We start from the raw sequence: 27,423 nt of genomic DNA, 5'->3' as shown, positions 1-27,423 counted from the left end.
CCCCTCTACACTCTAACCACTAGGCTACCCTGCCGCCCCTACACTCTAACCACTAGGCTACCCTGCCGCCCCTACACTCTAACCACTAGGCTACCCTGCCGCCCCTACACTCTAACCACTAGGCTACCCTGCCGCCCCTACACTCTAACCACTAGGCTACCCTGCCGCCCTACACTCTAACCACTAGGCTACCCTGCCGCCTCTACACTCTAACCACTAGGCTACCCTGCCGCCTCTACACTCTAACCACTAGGCTACCCTGCCGCCCCTACACTCTAACCACTAGGCTACCCTGCCGCCCCACTATAGAGAACAGGGTGTCATATGGGAAGTATAATAGACCCCATTCATGTTATCTTTCACAATTAACCTGGATTGAGTTAGTACCCATCAGGAAATCAACCCAAACCACCTCCTCGGTCCTACCAACTCGCTCGGAGGGCCCTCAGCTGTCATGTTGCTGACTAAACTCAGAGGGCCCTCAGCTGTCATGTTGCTGACTAAACTCAGAGGGCCCTCAGCTGTCATGTTGCTGACTAAACTCAGAGGGCCCTCAGCTGTCATGTTGCTGACTAAACTCAGAGGGCCCTCAGCTGTCATGTTGCTGACTAAACTCAGAGGGCCCTCAGCTGTCATGTTGCTGACTAAACTCAGACTTCCAGAGAGTGGAGAGGTGATTAATACACCTTCAACTTCAAGACTTCTGACTTTAATGATGCACTTTCATGTTCCACCTTTAGATAATAAAACAAACATGAAACTCAAATCAACAAATCCCAGGTCACAAAATCAGACGTAAACAAATGCACGTGGCATATAATTATGCATGCCTCTCCATTTTTTTATTTATTGAAATTGCACAAAGATATTGCAGTGCATGTTGGGATATCACTTTGCTCTTAATCCTAGCTGGCTTTGTCAAAGTGGCGATCTGAGGTCCAATGAGCCCCTACACCCTCGATAATTTTCACTCCCTCAGCTTTGGGACACTTGTGCAAATGTCAGAGGCGAGCGTGAACGTGCAAATGGAGGGCTGAGGGAAAGGGAGTGATTTGGCATTCAGCCCTCGCTCTCCCCTTCTACCTTAAACAGGGATGGAGGGAATACGTTTTTTGGCTACTACATGATTCCATATGTGTTACCTCATAGTTTTGATGTCTTCACTATTATTCTACAATGTAGACCATAGTACAAATAAAGAAAAACCCTGGAATGAGTAGGTGTGTCCAAACTGTTGACTGGTACTGTATATCAATAACATGTCCTAACCCCCCCCCCCAGTTCCTTTTGGTGTGACTAGTACCTCACTGCACAGACAAAGTTCATTTTGGTGTGACTAGTACCTCACTGCAGACAAAGTTAATTTTGGTGTGACTAGTACCTCACTGCACAGACAAAGTTAATTTTGGTGTGACTAGTACCTCACTGCACCGACAAAGAGTTTAGGCATTTGTTTTGGTGGGGTCAGGGGTCACAGAGCATAAGAACGCATAAAACAAAAGAGTATTTTGATAAGAGTAGAGAGCAGTCTGTCCATATTATAATAATAGATCATTACTTTCAAATTGTACAAGGGAGGTAGGTAGGTAGAAGCTAAGGTTGTCCAATAAGATAGGCTCGTTTTTGTTATCCGTGGCAAAAGGTTTTGCTACAGTGTGCACTAATGAATATGACCCAGAAATCCTAGATAATAGAAATCATTCAACTGGACCAAATATACAAAAGTATGTGGACACCCCTTCAAATGATTGAATTCAGCTATTTCAGCTAAATCCGTTGCTGACAGGTATATAAAACCGAGCACACTGCCATGCAATCTCCATAGACAAACATTGGTAGTAGAATGACCCGTACTGAAGAGCTCACTGACTTTCGGCGTGGCACCGTCACAGGATGCCACCTTTCCAACAAATCATTGTGTCAAATTTCTGCCCTGGTGGTGGAAATGTCTAGGAGCAACAACGGCTCAGCTGTGAAGTGGTAGGCCACACAAGCTCATAGAACAAGACCACCGAGTCTAAGATCACCAAAATGCCAAGCATAGGCTGGAGTGGTGTAAAGCTCACTGCCATTGGACTCTGGAGCAGTGGAAACACGTTCTCTGGAGTGATGAATCACGCTTCACCATCTTGGCAGTCCGACAGAAGAATCTGGGTTTGGCGGATGTCAGGACAACGCTACCTACCCTAATGCATAGTGCCAACTGTAACGTTTGGTGGAGGAGGAATAATGGTCTGGGGCTGGTTTTATGGTTTCAGGCCCCTTAGTTCCAGTGAAGGGAAATCTTAACGCTACAGCATACAACAACATTCTAGAAGATTCTGTGTTTCCAACTTTGTGGCAACAGTTTGGGGAAGGCCCTTTCCTGTTTCAGCATGACAATGCCCCCGTGCACAAAGCGAGGTCCAAACCGAAATGGTTTGTTGAGATCGGTGTGGAAGAACTTAAACTGGCCGGCACAGAGCCCTGACCTCAACCCCATCAAACACCTTTGTGATGAATGAGAGCCATGGAAGCATGTCACTGCAGCAATGTTCCAACATCTAGTGGAAAGCCTTCCCTGAAGAGTGGAGGCTGTTATAGCAGCAATGTTCCTACATCTAGTGGAAAGCCTTCCCAGAAGAGTGGAGGCTGTTATAGCAGCAATGTTCCAACATCTAGTGGAAAGCCTTCCCAGAAGAGTGGAGGCTGTTATAGCAGCAATGTTCCTACATCTAGTGGAAAGCCTTCCCAGAAGAGTGGAGGCTGTTATAGCAGCAATGTTCCAACATCTAGTGGAAAGCCTTCCCAGAAGAGTGGAGGCTGTTATAGCAGCAATGTTCCAGCATCTAGTGGAAAGCCTTCCCAGAAGAGAGGAGGCTGTTATAGCAGCAATGTTCCTACATCTAGTGGAAAGCCTTCCCAGAAGAGTGGAGGCTGTTATAGGGGGACCAACTCTATATTAATGACCATGATTTTAGAATGAGATGTTGGATAAGGTGTCCACATACTTTTGGTCACATAGTGTATTTACAGCTAAATATATACACAATTAAAATGACTACATGCAAATCAATTACACTCAATATCAATGGTCCCTTTATATAAACAATACCTGATGGGACGCATCATAGAACAACAGAACACGGTGACAAATGGACGAACAAACAAATAAAATGAACAGACCTGGGCTGTATCCCAATGATCTCTCCTTCCTCCTAAATTGTTCACTTCCCTAATCTAAAAGTAGCGAACAAGTGTACACTTCGAGAGAAAGGAGGTATTATTGGGACGCACACTCAGTCAGCAGTTGCCATAGTAGTCGGCGGGGAGGCATCGGTGTTCCCGGTTGGCTGCTGGTTTAGTTGACCTTGGAGGTCAGAGGTCACAGGTGGAGTCGTCCCTGGCTGCGCTTGGACTGCTGGGGGATCTAAAACAAAAGACAGGTCAAGTGACCAGATAAGATGAAGAGAAAAAAAGGTGCCCTGTTCCCTACATAGTGCACTACTTTTCTCCTAACAGCCTGGGACGGTCTCTCCTAACAGCCTGGGACGGTCTCTCCTAACAGCCTGGGACGGTCTCTCCTAACAGCCTGGGACGGTCTCTCCTAACAGCCTGGGACGGTCTCTCCTAACAGCCTGGGGGACAGGTCTCTCCTAACAGCCTGGGACGGTCTCTCCTAACAGCCTGGGACGGTCTCTCCTAACAGCCTGGGACGGTCTCTCCTAACAGCCTGGGACGGTCTCTCCTAACAGCCTGGGACGGTCTCTCCTAACAGCCTGGGACGGTCTCTCCTTACAGCCTGGGACGGTCTCTCCTAACAGCCTGGGACGGTCTCTCCTAACAGCCTGGGACGGTCTCTCCTAACAGCCTGGGACGGTCTCTCCTAACAGCCTGGGACGGTCTCTCCTAACAGCCTGGGACGGTCTCTCCTAACAGCCTGGGACGGTCTCTCCTAACAGCCTGGGACGGTCTCTCCTAACAGCCTGGGACGGTCTCTCCTAACAGCCTGGGACGGTCTCTCCTAACAGCCTGGGACGGTCTCTCCTAACAGCCTGGGACGGACTCTCCTAACAGCCTGGGACGGTCTCTCCTAACAGCCTGGGACGGTCTCTCCTAACAGCCTGGGACGGTCTCTCCTAACAGCCTGGGACGGTCTCTCCTAACAGCCTGGGACGGTCTCTCCTAACAGCCTGGGACGGTCTCTCCTAACAGCCTGGGACGGTCTCTCCTAACAGCCTGGGACGGTCTCTCCTAACAGCCTGGGACGGTCTCTCCTTACAGCCTGGGACGGTCTCTCCTAACAGCCTGGGTTACAGTTTGTAAACGTGGTTCTGTACTTACACAGGGCGATGTATCGGGGCTGCCGAACGGCGAGAGCTCTACCGAGCGGTTCTCTTTGTCGTACGAGTCGTCGAGGCGACGGTGGGCGAACTTCCTCCTCAGGGCCTCGGCAATCATGGAGGCCGGGTCGCTTAGCAACGCCGCGCCCTTGCTCCGCCTCCTCCGCACCGGCGTTCCCCCGGGCGACCTGGGGGTTGGGGCAAACGCAAGACACTAAAAAACAACTACATAACATTCAGTACCAGTCAATGAGTGGGTTTGTTCCACACACACACACCCCTCGCATCGTAAATAACTACTCATTATTATTTCTAGATCAGTCAGTCACAGTTTACCCATGATGCATCATGGTTTTGACGCTCTCAAACGCGGCCATTGTGACAGATTTTCTTGCCAGACAGGCAAAATTGGCAAATGGCACCCCCTCTTAATTAGTGCACAACTTATTAACAGGGCCCTTCTCCAGGGCCCGGAAGAGCTATGCTTTAAAACCAGGACATGCATCAGACCTTGGATAATTTATTATGAGAACCACCCCCCCACCCATGCTGCACATGTGACACCCACACCTCCAATCAGAGGCAACTGCACCTCCTAAACCTAATAATGATGTTGACAGAAGACTTCCTCAGGAGAAATGGCAGGCTACATAGACATATGGGAACTTGGGAATATAGCTTCAGTAGCTAACTAGAAATATGTTTGACATGTTCAGGGCTGATGCAGGCCTGAGGTCGGCTAGGGGGTCAATCAACTTCCCCCTCAGGCCTGAGGTAGGCTAGGGGGAGGTCAGTCAACTTCGGGCCCCCTCGGGCCTGAGGTTGGCTAGGGGAGGTCAGTCAACTTCCCCTCGGGCCTGAGGTTGGCTAGGGGAGGTCAGTCAACTTCCCCCTCGGGCCTGAGGTTGGCTAGGCGAGGTCAGTCAACTTCCCCCCTCGGGCCTGAGGTTGGCTAGGGGGAGGTCAGTCAACTCCCCCTCCCCTCGGGCCTGAGGTTGGCTAGGGGAGGTCGGTCAACTTCCCCCTCGGGCCTGAGGTTGGCTAGGGAGGTCAGTCAACTTCCCCCTCGGGCCTGAGGTTGGCTAGGGAGGTCAGTCAACTTCCCCCTCGGGCCTGAGGTTGGCTAGGGGAGGTCAGTCAACTTCAACCCCTCGGGCCTGAGGTTGGCTAGTCAGGGGAGGTCAGTCAACTTCCCCCTCGGGCCCCCTCGGGCCTGAGGTTGGCTAGGGGAGGAGGTCAGTCAACTTCCCCCCCCTCGGGCCTGAGGTTGGCTAGGTTGGGGGAGGTCAGTCAACTTCCCCCTCAGGCCTGAGGTTGGCTAGGGGAGGTCAGTCAACTTGAGGTTGGCCCTTCCTCGGGCCTGAGGTTGGCTAGGGGAGGTCAGTCAACTTCCCCTCGGGCCTGAGGTTAGCTAGGGGGGGGGGTCAGTCAACTTCCCCCCCTGGGCCTAGGGGAGGTTGGCTAGGGGAGGTCAGTCAACTTCCCCTCGGGCCTGAGGTTGGCTAGGGGAGGTCAGTCAACTTCCCCCTCAGGAAGTTGGAGCATTTTGTAAGTTATTCTCTTTTTAGAATAAAATCAACCTGTAACTGCCATTTCCTGAAACCAAGAGTCTTAAAATGATATCAAACACAGTACCAAAATGTATCATTTTTCAATTCTTGCAACCAATAGAATGTTGGAATATATATATAATATATTTTCCAACATATACACACATACACACACAGCTGAACTTAACTTGGGTCAAATGTTTCGGGTAGCCTTCCACAAGTTTCCCACAAAAAGTTGGGTGAATTTTGGCCCATTCCTCCTGACAGAGCTGGTGTAACTGAGTCAGGTTTGTAGGCCTCCTTGCGCACACACACCTTTTCAGTTCTTCCCACAAATGTTCTATGGGATTGAGGTCAGGGCTTTGTGATGGCCACTCCAATACCTTGACTTTGTTATCCTTAAACCATTTTCCCACAACTTTGGAAGTATACTTGGGGTCGTTGTCCATTTGGAAGACACATTTGCGACCAGGCTGTAACTTCCTGACTGATGTCTTGTGGATATATTGAAGCAACATCTCATAATTTCCCCTCCTCATGAAGCCATCTATTTTGTGAAGTGCACCAGTCCCTCCTGCAGCGAAGCACCCCCACAACATGATGCTACCACCCCCGTGCTTCACGGTTGGGATGGTGTTCTTTGGCTTGCAAGCCTCCCCCTTTTACCTCCAAACATAACGATGTTCATTATGGCCAAACAGTTCTATTTTTGTTTCATCAGACCAGAGGACATTTCTCCAAAAAGTACGATCTTTGTCCCCATGTGCAGTTGCAAACTGTAGTCTGGCTTTTTTATGGAGGTTTTGGAGCAGTGGCTTCTTCCTTGCTGAGCGGCCTTTCAGGTTATGTCGATATAGGACTTGTTTTACTGTAGATATAGATACTTTTGTACTTGTTTTCTCCAGCATCTTCACAAGGTCCATTGCTGTTGTTCTGGGATTGATTTTCACTTTTCACACCAAAGTACGTTCATCTCTAGGAGACAGAACGCGTCTCCTTCCTGAGCGGTATGACGGCTGTGTGGTCTCATGGTGTTTATACTGCGTACTATTGTTTGTACAGATGAATGTGGTACCTTCAGGCGTTTGGAAATTGCTCCCAAGGATGAACCAGACTTGTGGAGGTCTACAATTATTTTTCTGAGGTCTTGGCTGATTTCTTTTGATTTTCCCATGATATCAAGCAGTTACTGACTCCAACATAAGTATGTAAACTTCCGACTTCAACTATATACACCATAATTTGCTAATAAATTAATTTTAAAAAATCCTACAATGTGATTTTCTGGATTTTTTTGTCTCATTTTGTCTGTCATAGTTGAAGTGTACCTATGATGAAAATTACAGGCCTCTCATCTTTTAAGTGGGAGAACTTGCACAATTGGTGGCCGACTAAATAAAATCCATAAAACCATTATTTAAAAAAATGGAAAGAACCTGCCAAGAGAGGGCCGCCCACCAAAACTCACGGACCAGGCAAGGAGGGCATTAATCAGAGGCAACAAAGGGACCAAAATTACCCTGAAGGAGACCCTATCTGTCCATAGGACCACTTTAAGCCGTACACTCCACAGAGCTAGGGTTTACGTAAGAGTGGCCAGAAAAAAGCCATTGCTTAAAGAAAGAAATAAGCAAACACATTTGGTGAACGGAGGTTCACCTTCCAGCAGGACAATGGCCCTAAGCATACTGCTAAAGCAACACTCCAGTGGTTTAAGGGGAAGCATTGAAATGTCTTGGAATGGCCTAGTCAAAGCCCAGACCTCAATCCAATTGAGAATCTGTGGTATGACTTAAAGATTGCTGTAGACCAGCAGAACCCATCCAACGTGAAGGAGCTGAAGTAGTTTTACCTTGAAGAATGGGCAAAAATCCCAGTGGCTAGATGTGCCAAGCTTATAGAGACATACCCCAAGAGACTTACAGCTGTAATTGCTGTTGAATATGTGTATGTGACCAATAACATTGTTAAATATGGACCAATAACATTTGATTTCACCGCAAAAGGCTTGCAGCTTGGCAGATCTGCTGCTATAGACAGACAGGCTCTCAGAGTTGTAGACTTGACTCCAGCACAGTGACGTGCCTTAGTGTCCATGCTTACCTCTGCACGGAGCGCAGTTTCACCTGGTTCAGTTCATTCAGTACATCCAGCATGGTGGGGACCGGGCCCTGTCCTACCGCCTTATCCTGGGACTGTAGTAGTCCAACCTGCCCAGCCTCATGGCTCTTCCCTGGGCATGACCTTTACCGGCCTCCCTGCCCTGCTGGATTAGATTCTCCACCGCAGACAGACCAACAGAGGAGCTGGGTGGAGGAGGACAGGGAGGAGGTGGAGGAGGACAGGGAGGAGGTGGAGGGCGACAAGGGGTGGAGGTGAGGACAGAGGCAGGGGACATTCCAGGGTACCTGGAAGGTTCTGGGAATGGGCTGGACCGGGACGACAGGAAAAGGAGGGAGAGAAAAGGGTGAACAAACGATAAGTCTGGTGTATCACTTTCATAAAAGAGGAATGAATGTGTTTACCATGACTGGGATAGGTGTGTGTGTGTGTGTGTTTACCATGACTGGGATAGGTGTGTGTGTGTGTGTTTACCATGACTGGGATAGGTGTGTGTGTGTGTGTTTACCATGACTGGGATAGGTGTGTGTGTGTGTGTTTACCATGACTGGGATAGGTGTGTGTGTGTGTGTTTACCATGACTGGGATAGGTGTGTGTGTGTGTGTTTACCATGACTGGGATAGGTGTGTGTGTGTGTGTTTACCATGACTGGGATAGGTGTGTGTGTGTGTGTTTACCATGACTGGGATAGGTGTGTGTGTGTGTGTTTACCATGACTGGGATAGGTGTGTGTGTGTTTACCATGACTGGGATAGGTGTGTGTGTGTTTACCATGACTGGGATAGGTGTGTGTGTGTTTACCATGACTGGGATAGGTGTGTGTGTGTTTACCATGACTGGGATAGGTGTGTGTGTGTTTACCATGACTGGGATAGGTGTGTGTGTGTGTGTGTGTTTACCATGACTGGGATAGGTGTGTGTGTGTGTGTGTTTACCATGACTGGGATAGGTGTGTGTGTGTTTACCATGACTGGGATAGGTGTGTGTGTGTTTACCATGACTGGGATAGGTGTGTGTGTGTGTGTGTTTACCATGACTGGGATAGGTGGTGTGTGTGTGTGTTTACCATGACTGGGATAGGTGTGTGTGTGTTTACCATGACTGGGATAGGTGTGTGTGTGTTTACCATGACTGGGATAGGTGTGTGTGTGTTTACCATGACTGGGATAGGTGTGTGTGTGTTTACCATGACTGGGATAGGTGTGTGTGTTTACCATGACTGGGATAGGTGTGTGTGTGTTTACCATGACTGGGATAGTGTGTGTGTGTTTACCATGACTGGGATAGGTGTGTGTGTGTTTACCATGACTGGGATAGGTGTGTGTGTGTTTACCATGACTGGGATAGGTGTGTGTGTGTTTACCATGACTGGGATAGGTGTGTGTGTGTTTACCATGACTGGGATAGGTGTGTGTGTTTACCATGACTGGGATAGGTGTGTGTGTGTTTACCATGACTGGGATAGGTGTGTGTGTGTGTGTGTTTACCATGACTGGGATAGGTGTGTGTGTGTGTGTGTGTTTACCATGACTGGGATAGGTGTGTGTGTGTGTGTGTTTACCATGACTGGGATAGGTGTGTGTGTGTGTGTGTGTTTACCATGACTGGGATAGGTGTGTGTGTGTTTACCATGACTGGGATAGGTGTGTGTGTGTTTACCATGACTGGGATAGGTGTGTGTGTGTTTACCATGACTGGGATAGGTGTGTGTGTGTGTGTGTTTACCATGACTGGGATAGGTGTGTGTGTGTTTACCATGACTGGGATAGGTGTGTGTGTGTGTGTTTACCATGACTGGGATAGGTGTGTGTGTGTTTACCATGACTGGGATAGGTGTGTGTGTTTACCATGACTGGGATAGGGTGTGTGTGTTTACCATGACTGGGATAGGTGTGTGTGTGTTTACCATGACTGGGATAGGTGATAGGTGTGTGTGTGTGTTTACCATGACTGGGATAGGTGTGTGTGTGTTTACCATGACTGGGATAGGTGTGTGTGTGTTTACCATGACTGGGATAGGTGTGTGTGTGTTTACCATGACTGGGATAGGTGTGTGTGTGTTTACCATGACTGGGATAGGTGTGTGTGTGTTTACCATGACTGGGATAGGTGTGTGTGTGTTTACCATGACTGGGATAGGTGTGTGTGTGTTTACCATGACTGGGATAGGTGTGTGTGTGTTTACCATGACTGGGATAGGTGTGTGTGTGTTTACCATGACTGGGATAGGTGTGTGTGTGTTTACCATGACTGGGATAGTGTGTGTGTGTTTACCATGACTGGGATAGGTGTGTGTGTGTTTACCATGACTGGGATAGGTGTGTGTGTGTTTACCATGACTGGGATAGGTGTGTGTGTGTTTACCATGACTGGGATAGGTGTGTGTGTGTGTTTACCATGACTGGGATAGGTGTGTGTGTGTGTGTTTACCATGACTGGGATAGGTGTGTGTGTGTGTGTGTTTACCATGACTGGGATAGGTGTGTGTGTGTGTGTTTACCATGACTGGGATAGGTGTGTGTGTGTGTGGTGGTGTGTGTGTGTGTTTACCATGACTGGGATAGGTGTGTGTGTGTGTGTTTACCATGACTGGGATAGGTGTGTGTGTGTGTGTTTACCATGACTGGGATAGTGTGTGTGTGTGTGTTTACCATGACTGGGATAGGTGTGTGTGTGTGTGTTTACCATGACTGGGATAGGTGTGTGTGTGTGTGTTTACCATGACTGGGATAGGTGTGTGTGTGTGTGTTTACCATGACTGGGATAGGTGTGTGTGTGTGTGTTTACCATGACTGGGATAGGTGTGTGTGTGTGTGTTTACCATGACTGGGATAGGTGTGTGTGTGTGTGTTTACCATGACTGGGATAGGTGTGTGTGTGTGTGTTTACCATGACTGGGATAGGTGTGTGTGTGTGTTTACCATGACTGGGATAGGTGTGTGTGTGTGTGTTTACCATGACTGGGATAGGTGTGTGTGTGTGTGTTTACCATGACTGGGATAGGTGTGTGTGTGTGTGTTTACCATGACTGGGATAGGTGTGTGTGTGTGTTTACCATGACTGGGATAGGTGTGTGTGTGTTTACCATGACTGGGATAGGTGTGTGTGTGTTTACCATGACTGGGATAGGTGTGTGTGTGTTTACCATGACTGGGATAGGTGTGTGTGTGTTTACCATGACTGGGATAGGTGTGTGTGTGTTTACCATGACTGGGATAGGTGTGTGTGTGTGTGTTTACCATGACTGGGATAGGTGTGTGTGTGTGTGTGTTTACCATGACTGGGATAGGTGTGTGTGTGTGTGTGTGTGTTTACCATGACTGGGATAGGTGTGTGTGTGTGTGTTTACCATGACTGGGATAGGTGTGTGTGTGTGTGTGTGTTTACCATGACTGGGATAGGTGTGTGTGTTTACCATGACTGGGATAGGTGTGTGTGTGTGTGTGTGTGTTTACCATGACTGGGATAGGTGTGTGTGTGTGTTTACCATGACTGGGATAGGTGTGTGTGTGTGTGTTTACCATGACTGGGATAGGTGTGTGTGTGTTTACCATGACTGGGATAGGTGTGTGTGTGTTTACCATGACTGGGATAGGTGTGTGTGTGTGTTTACCATGACTGGGATAGGTGTGTGTATGTTTACCATGACTGGGATAGGTGTGTGTGTGTTTACCATGACTGATAGGTGTGTGTGTGTGTGTGTGAGTGTGTTTACCATGACTGGGATAGGTGTGTGTGTGTTTACCATGACTGGGATAGGTGTGTGTGTGTGTGTGTTTACCATGACTGGGATAGGTGTGTGTGTGTGTGTTTACCATGACTGGGATAGGTGTGTGTGTGTGTGTGTTTACCATGACTGGGATAGGTGTGTGTGTGTGTGTGTTTACCATGACTGGGATAGTGTGTGTGTGTGTGTGTTTACCATGACTGGGATAGGTGTGTGTGTGTGTGTGTTTACCATGACTGGGATAGGTGTGTGTGTGTGTGTGTTTACCATGACTGGGATAGGTGTGTGTGTGTGTGTGTTTACCATGACTGGGATAGGTGTGTGTGTGTGTTTACCATGACTGGGATAGGTGTGTGTGTGTGTGTTTACCATGACTGGGATAGTGTGTGTGTGTGTGTGTTTACCATGACTGGGATAGTGTGTGTGTGTGTGTGTGTGTTTACCATGACTGGGATAGGTGTGTGTGTGTGTGTTTACCATGACTGGGATAGGTGTGTGTGTGTGTGTTTACCATGACTGGGATAGGTGTGTGTGTGTGTGTTTACCATGACTGGGATAGGTGTGTGTGTGTTTACCATGACTGGGATAGGGTGTGTGTGTGTGTTTACCATGACTGGGATAGGTGTGTGTGTGTGTGTTTACCATGACTGGGATAGGTGTGTGTGTGTTTACCATGACTGGGATAGGTGTGTGTGTGTGTTTACCATGACTGGGATAGATAGGTGTGTGTGTGTGTGTTTACCATGACTGGGATAGGTGTGTGTGTGTGTGTTTACCATGACTGGGATAGGTGTGTGTGTGTGTGTTTACCATGACTGGGATAGGTGTGTGTGTGTGTGTTTACCATGACTGGGATAGGTGTGTGTGTGTGTGTTTACCATGACTGGGATAGGTGTGTGTGTGTGTGTTTACCATGACTGGGATAGGTGTGTGTGTGTGTGTGTGTTTACCATGACTGGGATAGGTGTGTGTGTGTTTACCATGACTGGGATAGGTGTGTGTGTGTGTGTTTACCATGACTGGGATAGGTGGTGTGTGTGTTTACCATGACTGGGATAGGTGTGTGTGTGTGTTTACCATGACTGGGATAGGTGTGTGTGTGTTTACCATGACTGGGATAGGTGTGTGTGTGTTTACCATGACTGGGATAGGTGTGTGTGTGTGTTTACCATGACTGGGATAGGTGTGTGTGTGTGTTTACCATGACTGGGATAGGTGTGTGTGTGTGTGTTTACCATGACTGGGATAGGTGTGTGTGTGTGTGTGTTTACCATGACTGGGATAGGTGTGTGTGTGTGTGTGTTTACCATGACTGGGATAGTGTGTGTGTGTGTGTGTTTACCATGACTGGGATAGGTGTGTGTGTGTTTACCATGACTGGGATAGGTGTGTGTGTGTGTGTGTTTACCATGACTAGGATAGGTGTGTGTGTGTTTACCATGACTGGGATAGGGTGTGTGTGTGTGTGTTTACCATGACTGGGATAGGTGTGTGTGTGTTTACCATGACTGGGATAGGTGTGTGTGTGTTTACCATGACTGGGATAGGTGTGTGTGTGTTTACCATGACTGGGATAGGTGTGTGTGTGTGTTTACCATGACTAGGATAGGTGTGTGTGTGTGTGTGTTTAGACACCTGAGGGTGGAGCGGTGACAATCATGGCAATCTGAGCTCGTAGTTTGAGCAGCTCGTCCTCCAGGGCTGTGATCTTCCGCAGAGCCACTGGGTCTGATCTGTGCCCCAGCATCATGTCTCCTGGCTGGGCTCGGACCGCTGCCAACCCTGGGTCCCCTGGACGTGGAGGGGCCAGCACCACCTCGTCGCCCCGACTCACAGCACCCTGTCGGGACGGACGCTCACGGTGCCTGAGATCGGATCAGAAGGAATGACAGATTGAGAACAAGCTTTTTGGAAAGCGGAGATGTCCCAACCCTCAGAAAGCAGACATTATTGGAGACACCTTGCTGTTTTGGAGAAGCGTTCAGTTTGCTTGCAAAGATTTACGATGGCTAATTAACAGTAAATAAAGTTAATCTTTTCACCCAACAAGTTAGCCAAAATTACTAGCTAGCTAGCTTAACTTGTTTACAGTTGGGTAGTAATCGCTCCTACTCCATCTCTGACATGTCAATAACATATCCCCATAGGATTCTACACACAACCCTCAGGGTGACTATATCTACTGGGTTCTACCAGTCTGAGTCTCTGTGTATATCTACTGGGTTCTACCAGTCTGAGGAGTCTGTGTATATCTACTGGGTTCTACCAGTCTGAGTCTCTGTGTGTATATCTACTGGGTTCTACCAGTCTGAGGAGTCTCTGTGTATATCTACTGGGTTCTACCAGTCTGAGGAGTCTGTGTGTATATCTACTGGGTTCTACCAGTCTGAGGAGTCTCTGTGTATATCTACTGGGTTCTACCAGTCTGAGGAGTCTCTGTGTATATCTACTGGGTTCTACCAGTCTGAGGAGTCTGTGTGTATATCTACTGGGTTCTACCAGTCTGAGGAGTCTGTGTGTATATCTACTGGGTTCTACCAGTCTGAGGAGTCTCTGTGTATATCTACTGGGTTCTACCAGTCTGAGGAGTCTCTGTGTATATCTACTGGGTTCTACCAGTCTGAGGAGTCTCTGTGTATATCTACTGGGTTCTACCAGTCTGAGGAGTCTCTGTGTATATCTACTGGGTTCTACCAGTCTGAGGAGTCTCTGTGTATATCTACTGGGTTCTACCAGTCTGAGGAGTCTCTGTGTATATCTACTGGGTTCTACCAGTCTGAGGAGTCTCTGTGTATATCTAATGGGTTCTACCAATCTGAGTCTCTGTGTACATCTACTGGGTCCCATCTACCTGATCTTGGTGAAGCGTTCTCCCTCATCCTCCGCCACCCACAGCACGTCAGCCAAGGAGGGGATAGCGGGGAGGGTATCCATGGTGACGTCCAGGTATCTGTGCTGTCGGGAGGTGTGTAGAGGAATCTGTGGACAGTATGAGCCAGCTGAGTGTGAGACCAAACCACAGAACCAGAAGTCTTCTGGTCCAATCTCCATAACAACGATACACCTCAATGTGTAGCAGATGAAGTTGTGATGCTCCATAGTCGGTTACGGAGTCTACGGTTACAGAGTCTACGGTTACAGAGTCTACGGTTACAGAGTCTACGGTTACAGAGTCTACGGTTACAGAGTCTACGGTTACAGAGTCTACGGTTACAGAGTCTACGGTTACAGAGTCTACGGTTACAGAGTCTACGAGTTCGGTTACAGAGTACGTCGGTTACAGAGTCGTCGGTTACAGAGTCGTCGGTTACAGAGTCGTCGGTTACAGAGTCGTCGGTTACAGAGTCGTCGGTTACAGAGTCAGAGTCTACGGTTACAGAGTCGTCGGTTACAGAGTCGTCGATTTACAGAGTACAAGTCGTCGGTTACAGAGTCGATTTACAAGGTTACAGAGTCTACGGTTACAGAGTCGTCGGTTACAGAGTCGTCGGTTACAGAGTGAGTCGTCGGTTACAGAGTCGTCGGTTACAGAGTCGTCGGTTACAGAGTCGTCGGTTACAGAGTCGTCGGTTACAGAGTCATCGGTTACAGAGTCATCGGTTACAGAGTGAGTGCGTCGGTTACAGAGTCATCGGTTACAGAGTCGTCGGTTACAGAGTCGTCGGTTACAGAGTCGTCGGTTACAGAGTCGTCGGTTACAGAGTCGTGCGGTTACAGAGTCATCGGTTACAGAGTGAGTCGTCGGTTACAGAGTCATCGGTTACAGAGTGAGTCATCGGTTACAGAGTGAGTCATCGGTTACAGAGTCATCGGTTACAGAGTGAGTCGTTCGGTTACAGAGTGAGTCGTCGGTTACAGAGTCATCGGTTACAGAGTGAGTCGTCGGTTACAGAGTGAGTCATCGGTTACAGAGTGAGTCAGAGTCGGTTACAGAGTGAGTCATCGGTTACAGAGTCATCGGTTACAGAGTCGTCGGTTAGGGATAAGACTGATGTGTTACTTCAGATGATCCTAGACCTGTATTAACCAGTTTACATTCATATTGACCTGGAAGTGGATACGTGGAGACGGGGTCAATGGGAGGTTGGTCGATCATCCGCACCAGGCTACGGTACTGACCGCACAACTGGCTCTCCCACACTGGAATTAACTGAAACACACACACACACACACACACACACACACACACACACACACACACACACACACACAGCACTCTTCAAAATTTTGGTACAATCTCAAAACAAGCATCCTATAAATTGAGCCACTGCATTTGTGATATTTAACTCATTTTTTTTACCATGTCAGGAGAGACTCCGAAATACTCAAGGACATTTTGCAACAGATCAAATATATCTTCTAGCAGAGACATCTGGAAGCAGCCCTTCTGAATGTTTTGGCTGATGATGGATGCAAAGACTGGTGGTGGTGGTGTAGGTTTTCTGTTGACAGCTTCGGTCGGCAGGCTAGGACTCCCGTTTCACGTTGCACCATGGGATGCGAGTCCTGACCACAGTCAAAGAAACAGAAACATCCTCATTCAAACCTGGGGGGGGGGGCGGTCACACGCATCCCTTATAATGTAATCATTTCATGCACGTTTGGTAGAGTTACCTAGCTATCAGTACAGTATACAGTACAATATTCCCGAAAACCCTCATCAAAACACATCTAGCGGTAACATGATAAACAAGCGAGCAATAAATATTGTATTATATGTGTAAACGGTATAAAGTTAATATTCTCTTACCCCATGGATCATTTAGAAATTATACCTGGCGACAAAATAACCTTCTCCTAGGATGCTCACGTGTCCGGACAAGTGAGAAGGTGAACTCAAATAAAGCCACTCTCGCAAACCGTGCCGTGATTGGACATTTCAATTGGAAGAAAATCCTACGCCAATCAGAATAGCGGAATCATGCAATGTGACCACAGCTGTTCGAACCAATGGGGCTTTCAATAATATTCACACCAAATTTGTATTTTTGTTGTTGTGTGTGAACGAGTTGACCGTTCTCCTAGCAGTCAGAATAAAAGGCTTGCGGCACAATCAAAGATATTTTCCTTCAAGATAAGAGTCCCCCTACAAAGACATGCTAAACTCGTTTTTTGTTTTGTTTTGTTTTTGCACTCCGGTGCAGTTCACAGGGTTAAAAAAAAGAGACGTATTTTACACAAATACTGGTATATTGAAAGCTATTGTGTAGGCTATGTTTAAACAAATACACTTTTTAATAAAATACTAATATATTGGCTGTTGGAATTACTCAATAGAGTCTGTAAAACTTCAATGCGTCTCTTGTGCCGGGCAACGGCTTTAATACAGAGTACTGGGGAGTCCTAACTCCACCCATCCAATTGTCCTAACTCCACCCATCCAATTGTCCTAACTCCACCCATTCAATTGTCCTAACTCCACCCATCCAATTGTCCTAACTCCACCCATCCAATTGTCCTAACTCCACCCATCCAATTGTCCTAACTCCACCCATTCCAATTGTCCTAACTCCACCCCCATAACCACCCATTCAATTGTCCTAACTCCACCCATCCACCCCAATTGTCCTAACTCCACCCATTCAATTGTCATAACTCCACCCATCCAATTGTCTAACTCCACCCATCCAATTGACCTTACTCCACCCATTCAATTGTCCTAACTCCACCCATTCAATTGTCCTAACTCCACCCATCCAATTGTCATAACTCCACCCATCCAATTGTCCTAACTCCACCCATCCAATTGTCCTAACTCCACCCATCCAATTCACTGCAATGCAACACACGGTATATTATTGGCTTGTAAAGAGAAAATATTTCTACCTGCCTCAGCTAAAGTGGGGGTGGGAAATAGTCAGTAGGGTCTCTACTAACCAAATAGCTGTCGTTTTCAGAGGTTGACTCTGTCGTACACATCCAGCAACACAGCTTTAAATGACCTGGTACTATCCACGGTGTATTGCATTGTGTGCTATAAGAGGGTGTGGAGTGAAAAGCCAGCAGAAGGCGATGAGACACAGCCCCCCCCCTTCCAAATCTACACATATTTGGATAGTAGAGAACCTACCCAGTATTTCCCACTTTAGCTGAGACAGGAAAACAGTCCTCTCTACAAGCCAGTATTCTCAACATTTTTTACATATTATTTTCATTTAACCTTTTATTTAACCAGGTAGGCTAGTTGAGAACAAGTTCTCATTTACAATTGCGACCTGGCCAAGATAAAACATAGCAGTTTGACACAAACAACAACACAGAGTTACACATGGAGTAAACAATAAACAAGTCAATAACACAGTAGAACGAAAGAAAACAAAAAGTCTACATACAGTGAGTGCCAATGAGGTAAGATAAGGGAGTTAAGGACATACCAGTGTCAACATTGTATTTTTTTAAATTATTGGTCTTAAAAAAACATTTTTAAAACCATATTTTATTTTATTGCATGTTCTTGTTGGCACACAAGCGGCCATTGATTCGAATTAAATATAATTTGAGTGGATCATCCACATTGCAATGTTTTGAAATGCGGACTTTTATTTTGAAGGTTTCCTCAGTAACACACCAAACGTCAAGGTTTGTGCTGCTGGCAGAAAACTAGTGCTGCAACGATCTCTAGTTCCTGGTTTCCTCCGTCTTCCTGGTAACAGGTTTAAAACGACAGCCGCTGGGGGACTAACAGCTGACATGTTGCATGCCGGGTAGGGTCGAACATGGCGCCGAGTAGTGCGGACGAAATGGAGGAAATTAAGGAAAACAGTGGATGAAGCAACAGCTGTGCTGGAATGAGAATAATCGCGGTGTCAGTTCTGATGGTATGGAGCGGGAGGATGAGGGTCAAGGACCGAGAATGGTCGGTAGTGAAAAGACAGAGGAAGAAGAAGAGATGATGATACCGAAAACATGAAGAGGGCTACGGTAGGAAGCAAGAGTAATGATGTGATGTGGTGGAAATGTTTTGATGAGACCACAGGGCCTGTCTTACACCCTGTCTGACTAACTCAAATGTATTTATAAAGCCCTTCTTACATCACCTGATGCCACAAAGTGCTGTACAGAAACCCAGACTAAAACCCGAAAAACAGCAAGCAATGCAGGTGTAGAAGCATCTGCCATAGAGCAAGTGGTAGGTGAAGTGAAATTTAGTTCAGTTCATTTGGACATGGTAGATTGTTACTATTTTGTTGTAGCCAGGTTCAGCGAGAGAAGATTCTGAAAATGGAAAAGCTTAATGGGAAGAAGATTTAAAAAGCCACGTCCCTGTGGTGCTTATACCAGGTGGAGGGGAGTCATCACTGGGATGATAGTGAAGAAAATGTGACAGGAGGCCAGAAGGTTGATCAGTGGGAAAAGAAGGGATCAGTGCTGCTGGAGGTTTGAGAACGTTGTGCCAGGGAAAGTACAGATAGGATTTCATACTTTTAATGGGTGGCAGGGTAGCCTAGTGGTTAGAGCGTTGGACTAGTAACAAGGTTGCAAGTTCAAATCCCGAGCTGACAAGGTACAAATCTGTCGTTCTGCCCCTGAACAGGCAGTTAACCCACTGTTCCTAGGCCGCCATTGAAAATAAGAATGTGTTCTTAACTGACTTGCCTAGTTAAATAAAGGTAAAATAAATAAAAAATGTCAGAATTTGTCCCATCCACACTGATGTTTTGAATGGGACATGTAGCTGTTCAATTTTTAAAGAAAGAAAATCTGTGTGAAGGGGATGGTGACTGTGTGTGTGTGTGTGTGTGTGTGTGTGTGTGTGTGTGTGTGTGTGTGTGTGTGTGTGTGTGTGTGTGTGTGGTTTTACCATAGAGAGGCGCAGAGATATAGAATCAGTCATGATGTATCTATGCAGAGGCTGTAAAACAGATTGGTGGAACTACAGTGAGGACTCAAGGAGTTTCCATGGCTGCTCCTGGCCTAAGGGGACCTGCTGTCGGGGTCAGGGTTTCTGCTGGTCCTGGCCTAAGGGGACCTGTTGTCAGGGTTTCTGCTGGTCCTGGCGTGGTTTGGAGGCCGGGTCAGGGTTTCTGCTGCTCCTGGCCTGGTTTGGAGGCCGGGTCAGATATCTTGGCACTCATGAATGTGCAGTGGCAAAGGACACTTTTTTTTGATAATGAGTAAAGTTGACTTATTGGTTATCAGCATGACTTGGGAGATATACATACATACATACATACATACATACATACATACACAGAGTACCAGTCAAAGGTTTGGACACACCTACTCATTCCAGGGTTTTATTTTTACTAACATTTGTTTTTCCAACAGGACAATGACCCAACACACCTCCAGGCTGTGTCAGGGCTATTTGACCAAGAAGGAGAGCGATGGAGTGCTGCATCAGATGACCTGGCCTCCACAATCACCTGACCTCAACCCAATTGAGATGGTTTGGAATGAGATGGACCGCAGAGTGAAGGAAAAGCAGCCAACAAGTGCTCAGCATATGTGGGAACTCCTTCAAGACTGTCAGAACAGCATTCCAGGTGAAGCTGGTTGAGAGTGCAAAGCTGTCAAAGGGTGGCTACCCTCAAATATAAAATAATATATATATTTAATTTGTATATTTTGGTTACTACATGATTCCATATGTGTTATTTCATAGTGTTGATGACTAGAAAATAGTAAAAATAAAGAAAAACCCTTGAATGAGTAGATGTGTCTAAACTTTTGACTGGTACTGTGTTGGTAAAAAAAAAAAAGATTAATGAAAGGATAAAAATCAACTAAGCTTCCATGTTTACACTTGACCTTAAGTTACACCTTCCTCTCTCTCTACCTTCCTCCCCCAGGTCCTCCTCTGTGTTTGTGGTGGTGAGGGAGGAGAATGTGGCGATACCAGATGAACTCTCAGAGGACGAGAGTCCCGGTGACAGACAGGGCTGTGTCCCGCACCGCAGCCAAGAATGACGCCTTTGGCAGCTGGCTTAGCTCTGCAGGCAGTTTCCTCACCAGATCTTTCTACTGGTGAAACTGGTGTCCTTAGGAGCCGGTATGGCTGCTCACAGGGGCTTTTGAACCCAGATCTGAACACAGCAGAACTGCATCAGAAGGCCCAATCCCGAATCGACACCTTTTTTACATTTATGTTTTATACTTTAACCTTATTTTAACTAGACAAGTCAGTTAAGAACAAATTCTTATTTACAATGACGGCCTACCAAAAGGCCTCCTACGGGGACAAGACACATCACGACAAGAGACACCACACCACTACATAAAGGGAGACCTAACAACATAGCAAGGCAGGAACACATGACAACACAGCAGCATGGTAGCAGCACAACACGACAACAACATGGTAGCAGCACAACACGACAACAACATGGTAGCAACACAACATGGTAGCAACACAACATGTCAGCAGCTCATAACATGGTACAAACATTATTGGGCCCAGACAACAGTACAAAGGGCAAGAAGGTAGAGACAACAATACATCACACAAAGCAGACACAACTGTCAGTAAGTGTCCATGATGGAGTCTTTGAATGAAGAGATGGAGGTGGGAGGTTTTTTTTGCAGCTCGTTCCAGTCGTCAGCTGCAGTGAACTGAAAAGATGAGCGACCCAGGGATGTGTGTGCTTTGGGGACCTTTAATGTCCAGTGCAGTTTCCTGAAAATTATGTCTTTAGTGGGAAAGCTGTTTGCAAAGACCACCTGAAATGTCTGCCTATTTTGGTAGGATGGTGACATCACCAAGCGGTAAATTAGTTAATAGACCAATAAGAAAGTTCCAAACTTCTCTGCCAATAACAGCTCGTCTTCAGTTCTCCCCTCCCACTCAGACCACTCCCAGACAGTCCTAGTAAAATTCTTGCTCTTTGCTACTAAGAAGCTATTATTGTTTTTATTTTTTCCCCATTTTAATTTGAAACAATCACCATAAGGTACTTAATTGTTTCCCAGAAATGATTTGATATTGAGCTGAAAACTGCTGAACCTTTTAATCTCCTACAGTTGAAACTGTGGTTGTAAAACTGCCTTCAATATGTTCCTAATTATAGTCTGTTTCCTGAAATAAATAAATTAATGTATTCCCCACTATATCTTTATTCATCCAAATCAATTCAATGTAAACAAACCACAACCGTTAAATTAAAACTCACGTCAATAGACGGGACTAATCCCAACATTTTTACTTAATTAAAATACTCAAACTCATTTTCCTGGGAGTATAGTAGAATTAGTAATAGTAATATTATAGTAGAATTAGTAATAGTAATTATTATATAATATTAATATGTTAGAATTTATTTGGACAACTCAAAATACTAGAAAATTACCAAAAACATACAGGGGTGAGACCTGCAGCTCGTTTTGAGTTGGGGAGATCAACTCAATATACTATAAAATGACTTTAAAAAATCAACTCTAAACTGTGTAGAAATAAACATTTACCTTCATTCATATAGTTTCTTGTCGGTCCAGCTGGCTAATAATCACCAAAATGAAAACTAGACAGTCGGGGGATCATCAAAAAGTCCTAAAACAAGGTGAGGCAATATAACACCTCGAAGACTGAATGGTCTCCGGGATAAACATGAGTTTGACATCCCTGGTGTCCACAGTACAATAAACATGCTTAGTATAATGAAGTCCTTTACTATACCAGGCAGGCAACATTATCATTATTGCCAGTCCTTTACTATACCAGGCAGGCAACATTATCATTATTAGTCCTTTACTATACCAGGCAGGCAACATTATCATTATTGCCAGTCCTTTACTATACCAGGCAGGCAACATTATCATTATTGCCAGTCCTTTACTATACCAGGCAGGCAACATTATCATTATTGCCAGTCCTTTACTATACCAGGCAGGCAACATTATCATTATTGCCAGTCCTTTACTATACCAGGCAGGCAACATTATCATTATTGCCAGTCCTTTACTATACCAGGCAGGCAACATTATCATTATTGCCAGTCCTTTACTATACCAGGCAGGCAACATTATCATTATTGCCAGTCCTTTACTATACCAGGCAGGCAACATTATCATTATTGCCAGTCCTTTACTATACCAGGCAGGCAACATTATCATTATTGCCAGTCCTTTACTATACCAGGCAGGCAACATTATCATTATTGCCAGTCCTTTACTATACCAGGCAGGCAACATTATCATTATTGCCAGACGTCTATGAAAACCCCTGCAGAAGACCATAGCTGTCGAAACATTGGTTGAATAAATCGATTGCGTCACTCATTGCACTCGTGTTTTTTGTTTTGTTTTCCAACACGATCATTATCCAGACTTCACCAGTAGTTGGCACAATATTACATATTGGTCTATGTATTCAACAAGGTGACGTTGCCCCCCCCTCCCCCTCCTCTGGGGGCCAGTTTTTACCTTTTCCCCACAAATGGTTATTAGGAGGAAGAGGAGAGGTATCTGATCCTAGATCTGTCATAGCGAGTTTGGGTTAGTGGTATAGCACTTAGATGGGCCTAAGTGTTTTTGCATTGAAAGGCCATCAAACAGAAGCAGGTGTGTATGTTGTCCCTCACCTGTCTGCGCGCGGGGCCTTTCCACACCGAACCCCTGTCCTCTTACTTCCGCTCGGTCGCGCAGCTAATCCCGATCATCTGACATCAGGACAAATGGCGGACCAGGATGGCAGCGACACATCTCCGACAGTACCACAAGGTGAGCTCCCATCAACGGGAATCTTTACTCAACAACTTCTCTCGAAGTTTCATGTGTGACTTAACTTGGAGGTATCCACGGACCGGAGGGTTGTTTCAGCCCTCTTCTCCGCTTGTCGACGAGAAGTGATCTGAAGTAGTGTAGTGCGAGGCGCCGGGTCACGGGGACCGGATTAACTATCAACCTTCCATAGAACACTGAACCCACCGGTTATTATCAAACTAACCGTGTTTGTTACGGAAACGACTTTAAATACATTTCCCAGACTAATTCTGCCGCTAGGCTAGATACACTTGTTGGGATGTTTGGCGAAGTTGCATGCAGTTTGTTGCGGTATAATTCCAAGTATCTCTCCGAGTTGACGTGACAGGTGGAGCCTGGACGAACAGCCCGAGGCTCGGCGGAAGCCAGGCACATGTTTCGTTAGATTAGGAATACTCAGTGTACATAAAAACCAAACATTATGAACCCCTTTTTGTCCTCAGAACAGCCTCAATTCGTCAGGGACATGGACTCTACAAGGTATCTAAAGCGTTCCACGGGGCTGCTGGTCCCATATTGACTCCAATGCGTCCCACATTTGTCAAATTGGCTGGATGTCCTTTGGGTGGTGGACCATTCTTGATACACACACAGGAAACTGTTGAGCCTGATAAACCCAGTAGCGTTGCGGTTCTTGACATACTGGTGCACTTACTAAGGCACTTCAATCTTTTGTCTAGCCCATTCACCCTCTGAATGGTACACATACACAATCCAAATATCTCAATTGTCTCAAGGCTTCAAAATCCTTCTTTAACCCGTCTCCTCCCCTTCATCTACACTGATTGAAGTGGATTTAACAGGTGACATCAATAAGGTGACATCAATCAATATCTTTCACCTGGATTCAACAAGTGACATCAATAAGGGATCATATCTTTCACCTGGTCGGTCTGTCATGGAAAGAGGTGTTCCTAATGTTTTAATATGTTCCCAGGTCAGTCTGGATCCAAAGGAATGTTTATTATGTTTACATCTATTATCTCTAAATCCATCACCGAGGCTCCAGCGCCGTGACCGTGGCTTCAGCGCCGTGACCGTGGCTCCAGCGCCGTGACCGTGGCTCCAGCGCCGTGACCGTGGCTCCAGCGCCGTGACCGTGGCTCCAGCGCCGTGACCGTGGCTCCAGCGCCGTGGCCGAGGCTCCAGCGCCGTGGCCGAGGCTTCAGTGTTATGTGTTTGCATCATGCTTTCTAGAATGTCGACTTTGGCCTTGGAGGCCTTCCGTTGTTCCCAGGGATATGGGACTCAGGCCTGTTTATTGTACACCACCCCAATCTCAATACATTTCAAGCCTGACTCTGGGGACGGAATGACATGTCTGTGTGTGTAAGCAGGGTGTGTGCGGTGTTCTTCCATACAGCAGGACCAGGGGGACCAGGGGGACAACGACCAGATTGCTCTATGAACTAAAGGGGGTGTTTGTCAGATATGGGTGCTTATGTTTGTCCTGTTTGACTGTATGTACAGTCAGTGGTTAAGCAGTGGTTAACCTGTGATTTCTAGTAGCGCTCGACCGACACGATTTTTCAACGCAATATTGATTATTGGAAGACCAATAAAATGCCGATACCGATTAATCGGCTGATTTTAAAAATACATTTTTGTATTTTTATTTAATTGATATTTAAAAAAAAAAATTAAATCTTTTTTTTTATATTTATTTGTAATAATGACAATTACAACAATACTAAATTAACTCTTATTTTCTACATATAAAACATCAATAAAATATATTTATTCTCAAATAAATAATGGAACCTGTTCAATTTGGTTTAAATAATGCAAAAACAAAGTGTTGGAGAAGAAAGTAAAAGTGCAATATGTGCCATGTAAGAAAGCTAACGTTTAAGTTCCTTGCTCAGAACATGAGAACATATGAAAGCTGGTGGCTCCTTTTAACATGAGTTTTCAATATTCTCAGGTAAGAAGGTTTAGGTTGTAGTTATTATAGGACTATTTCTCTATACCATTTGTATTTCATGTACCTTTGACTATTGGATGTTCTAATAGGCACTTTAGTATTGCCAGTCTAATCTCAGGAGTTGATAGGCTTGAAGTCATAAACGGCTCAATGCTTGAAGAGCTGCTGGCAAACGCAGTAAAGTGCTGTTTGAATGAATGTGTACGAGCCTGCTGCTTCCTACCACCGCTCAGTCAGACTGCTCTATCAAATCATAAGACTTAATTATAATAAACACACAAATATAAGCCTTAGGTCATTAATATGGTCAAATCCGGAAACTATCATTTAGAAAACAAGACATTTATTATTTCGGTGCGATACGGAACCGCTCCGTATATTATCTAATAGAGGGCATCCATAAGTCTAAATATTGCTGTTACATTGTACAACCTTCAATGTTATGTCATAATTATGTAAAATTCTGGCAAATTAATTACGGTCTTTGTTAGGAAGAAATGGTCTTCACACAGTTGGCAACGAGCCAGGCGGCCCAAACTGCTGCATATACCCTCACTCTGTTGCACAGAACGCAAGAGAAGTGACACAAGTTCCCTAGTTAATATTGCCTGCTAACATGAATTTCTTTTAGCTAAATATGCAGGTTTAAAAATATATAGTTGTGTATTGATTTTAATAAAGGCATTGATGTTTATGGTTAGGTACACATTGCTGCAACGATTGTGCTTTTTTTTCCGCAAATGAGCTTTTGTTAAGTCATCACCCGTTTAGCGAAGTTGAAGTAGGTTGTGATTCGATGATAAATGAACAGGCATCGCATTGATTATATGCAACGCAGAACAAGCTAGTTAAACTAGTAATATCATCAACCATGTGTAGTTTGATAGCATTAAACTTATCTTGTAAAAAAACTATCTAGTAACTTACCTTGGCTCCTTGCTGTACTCGCGTAACAGGTGGTCAGCCTGCCACGCAGTCTCCACGTGGAGTAACAGGTGGTCAGCAGTCTCCTTGTGGAGTAACAGGTGGTCAGCCTGCCACTGTCTCCACGTGGAGTAACAGGTGGTCAGCCTGCCACTGTCTCCACGTGGAGTAACAGGTGGTCAGCCTGCCAGTCTCCTCGTGTAGTAACAGGTGGTCAGCCAGTCTCCACGTGGAGTAACAGGTGGTCAGCCTGCCAGTCTCCTCGTGGAGTAACAGGTGGTCAGCCTCGCAGTCTCCACGTGGAGTAACAGGTGGTCAGCCTGCCAGTCTCCTCGTGGAGTAACAGGTGGTCAGCAGTCTCCTCGTGGAGTAACAGGTGGTCAGCCTGCCACGCAGTCTCCACGTGGAGTAACAGGTGGTCAGCAGTCTCCTCGTGGAGTAACAGGTGGTCAGCAGTCTCCTCGTGGAGTAACAGGTGGTCAGCCTGCCACGCAGTCTCCTCGTGGAGTAACAGGTGGTCAGCAGTCTGCCGTGGAGTAACAGGTGGTCAGTCTCCTCGTGGAGTTACAGGTGGTCAGCATCCAAAGTCTACGTGGAGTTAGGTGATCAGCCTGAAATCGCAGGCCCATGCACCAACCCTCAGCCTCCCACGCACCACGTGGAGTAACAGGTGGTCAGCAGCCCTCTGAGACAGGGTCACTGCCAGGGATCAGCCATTAGTAACAGGTGGTCAGCACCCTGGAGCTACTAGGTGATCAGCAGTCTCACGTGGCAGTAACAGGTGATTTTTGCCACCTTGTCGGTCTGCACGTGGAGTCAAACTAGCAGTCTCCTCGTGGGTAACAGGTGATCAGCAGGTCTCCACTGATAGGTGGTCAGCCTCAGTCCCCGTGGAGTAACAGGTGGTCAGTGGCCGTGGAGTAACAGGTCAGCCTAGACTAGGGGCCACGTGGAGAACAGGTGGCCAGCAGGGGCCTTGTGGAGACCAGGGGCCATGCCACTGTCTCCACGTGGGTAACAGGCGGTCAGCCTGCCACGCAGTCCCTCATGGAGTAACAGGTAGTCAGCAGTCCCTTGTGTAGTAGACCAGTGGCCCTAGGGCCCTTCCAGACCAGTGGGTAATAGGGGCCCTGCCAGGGCCCATCGTGGAGTAGTCC

At 46.4% G+C, this 27,423-nt stretch overlaps 2 protein-coding genes and 1 long non-coding RNA gene across 3 annotated transcripts in view; 1 reads left to right on the top strand and 2 right to left on the bottom strand.

The window, feature by feature from the left end:
- Window positions 1–806: 806 nt before the first annotated feature.
- On the bottom strand, window positions 807–1,836 carry LOC121840002. The gene is made up of 2 exons (XR_006079306.1): window positions 1,422–1,836; window positions 807–1,343 (listed from the first exon to the last, which is right to left on the bottom strand). It is a non-coding gene; the product is annotated as an uncharacterized LOC121840002 (long non-coding RNA).
- A 1,225-nt stretch (window positions 1,837–3,061) lies between these two features.
- LOC112265975 (mitochondrial fission regulator 2-like) lies at window positions 3,062–16,673 on the bottom strand. The gene is given in 11 exon segments (XM_042301111.1): window positions 3,062–3,409; window positions 4,324–4,510; window positions 7,976–8,055; window positions 8,112–8,274; window positions 8,277–8,301; window positions 13,357–13,586; window positions 14,573–14,700; window positions 15,769–15,811; window positions 15,813–15,871; window positions 16,022–16,227; window positions 16,472–16,673. Coding segments are annotated over 10 exon segments (1,032 nt in total). The 5' UTR covers window positions 16,094–16,227; window positions 16,472–16,673; the 3' UTR covers window positions 3,062–3,364.
- A 5,732-nt stretch (window positions 16,674–22,405) lies between these two features.
- The window catches only part of LOC112240728 (ensconsin), an 87,565-nt gene continuing 82,547 nt past the window's right edge, over window positions 22,406–27,423 (top strand). Inside the window, exon 1 of the mRNA XM_042300553.1 lies at window positions 22,406–23,376. The gene's annotated coding sequence lies outside the window, so the exon portion shown is untranslated. The remainder of the gene's footprint in view (window positions 23,377–27,423) is intronic.

The sequence above is a fragment of the Oncorhynchus tshawytscha genome, linkage group LG18 (assembly GCF_018296145.1).
Source record: "Oncorhynchus tshawytscha isolate Ot180627B linkage group LG18, Otsh_v2.0, whole genome shotgun sequence".
Taxonomy (NCBI): domain Eukaryota; kingdom Metazoa; phylum Chordata; class Actinopteri; order Salmoniformes; family Salmonidae; genus Oncorhynchus; species Oncorhynchus tshawytscha.
Note: the sequence above shows the minus strand (reverse complement) of the source record. Positions and strands in the feature narration are given on the sequence as shown.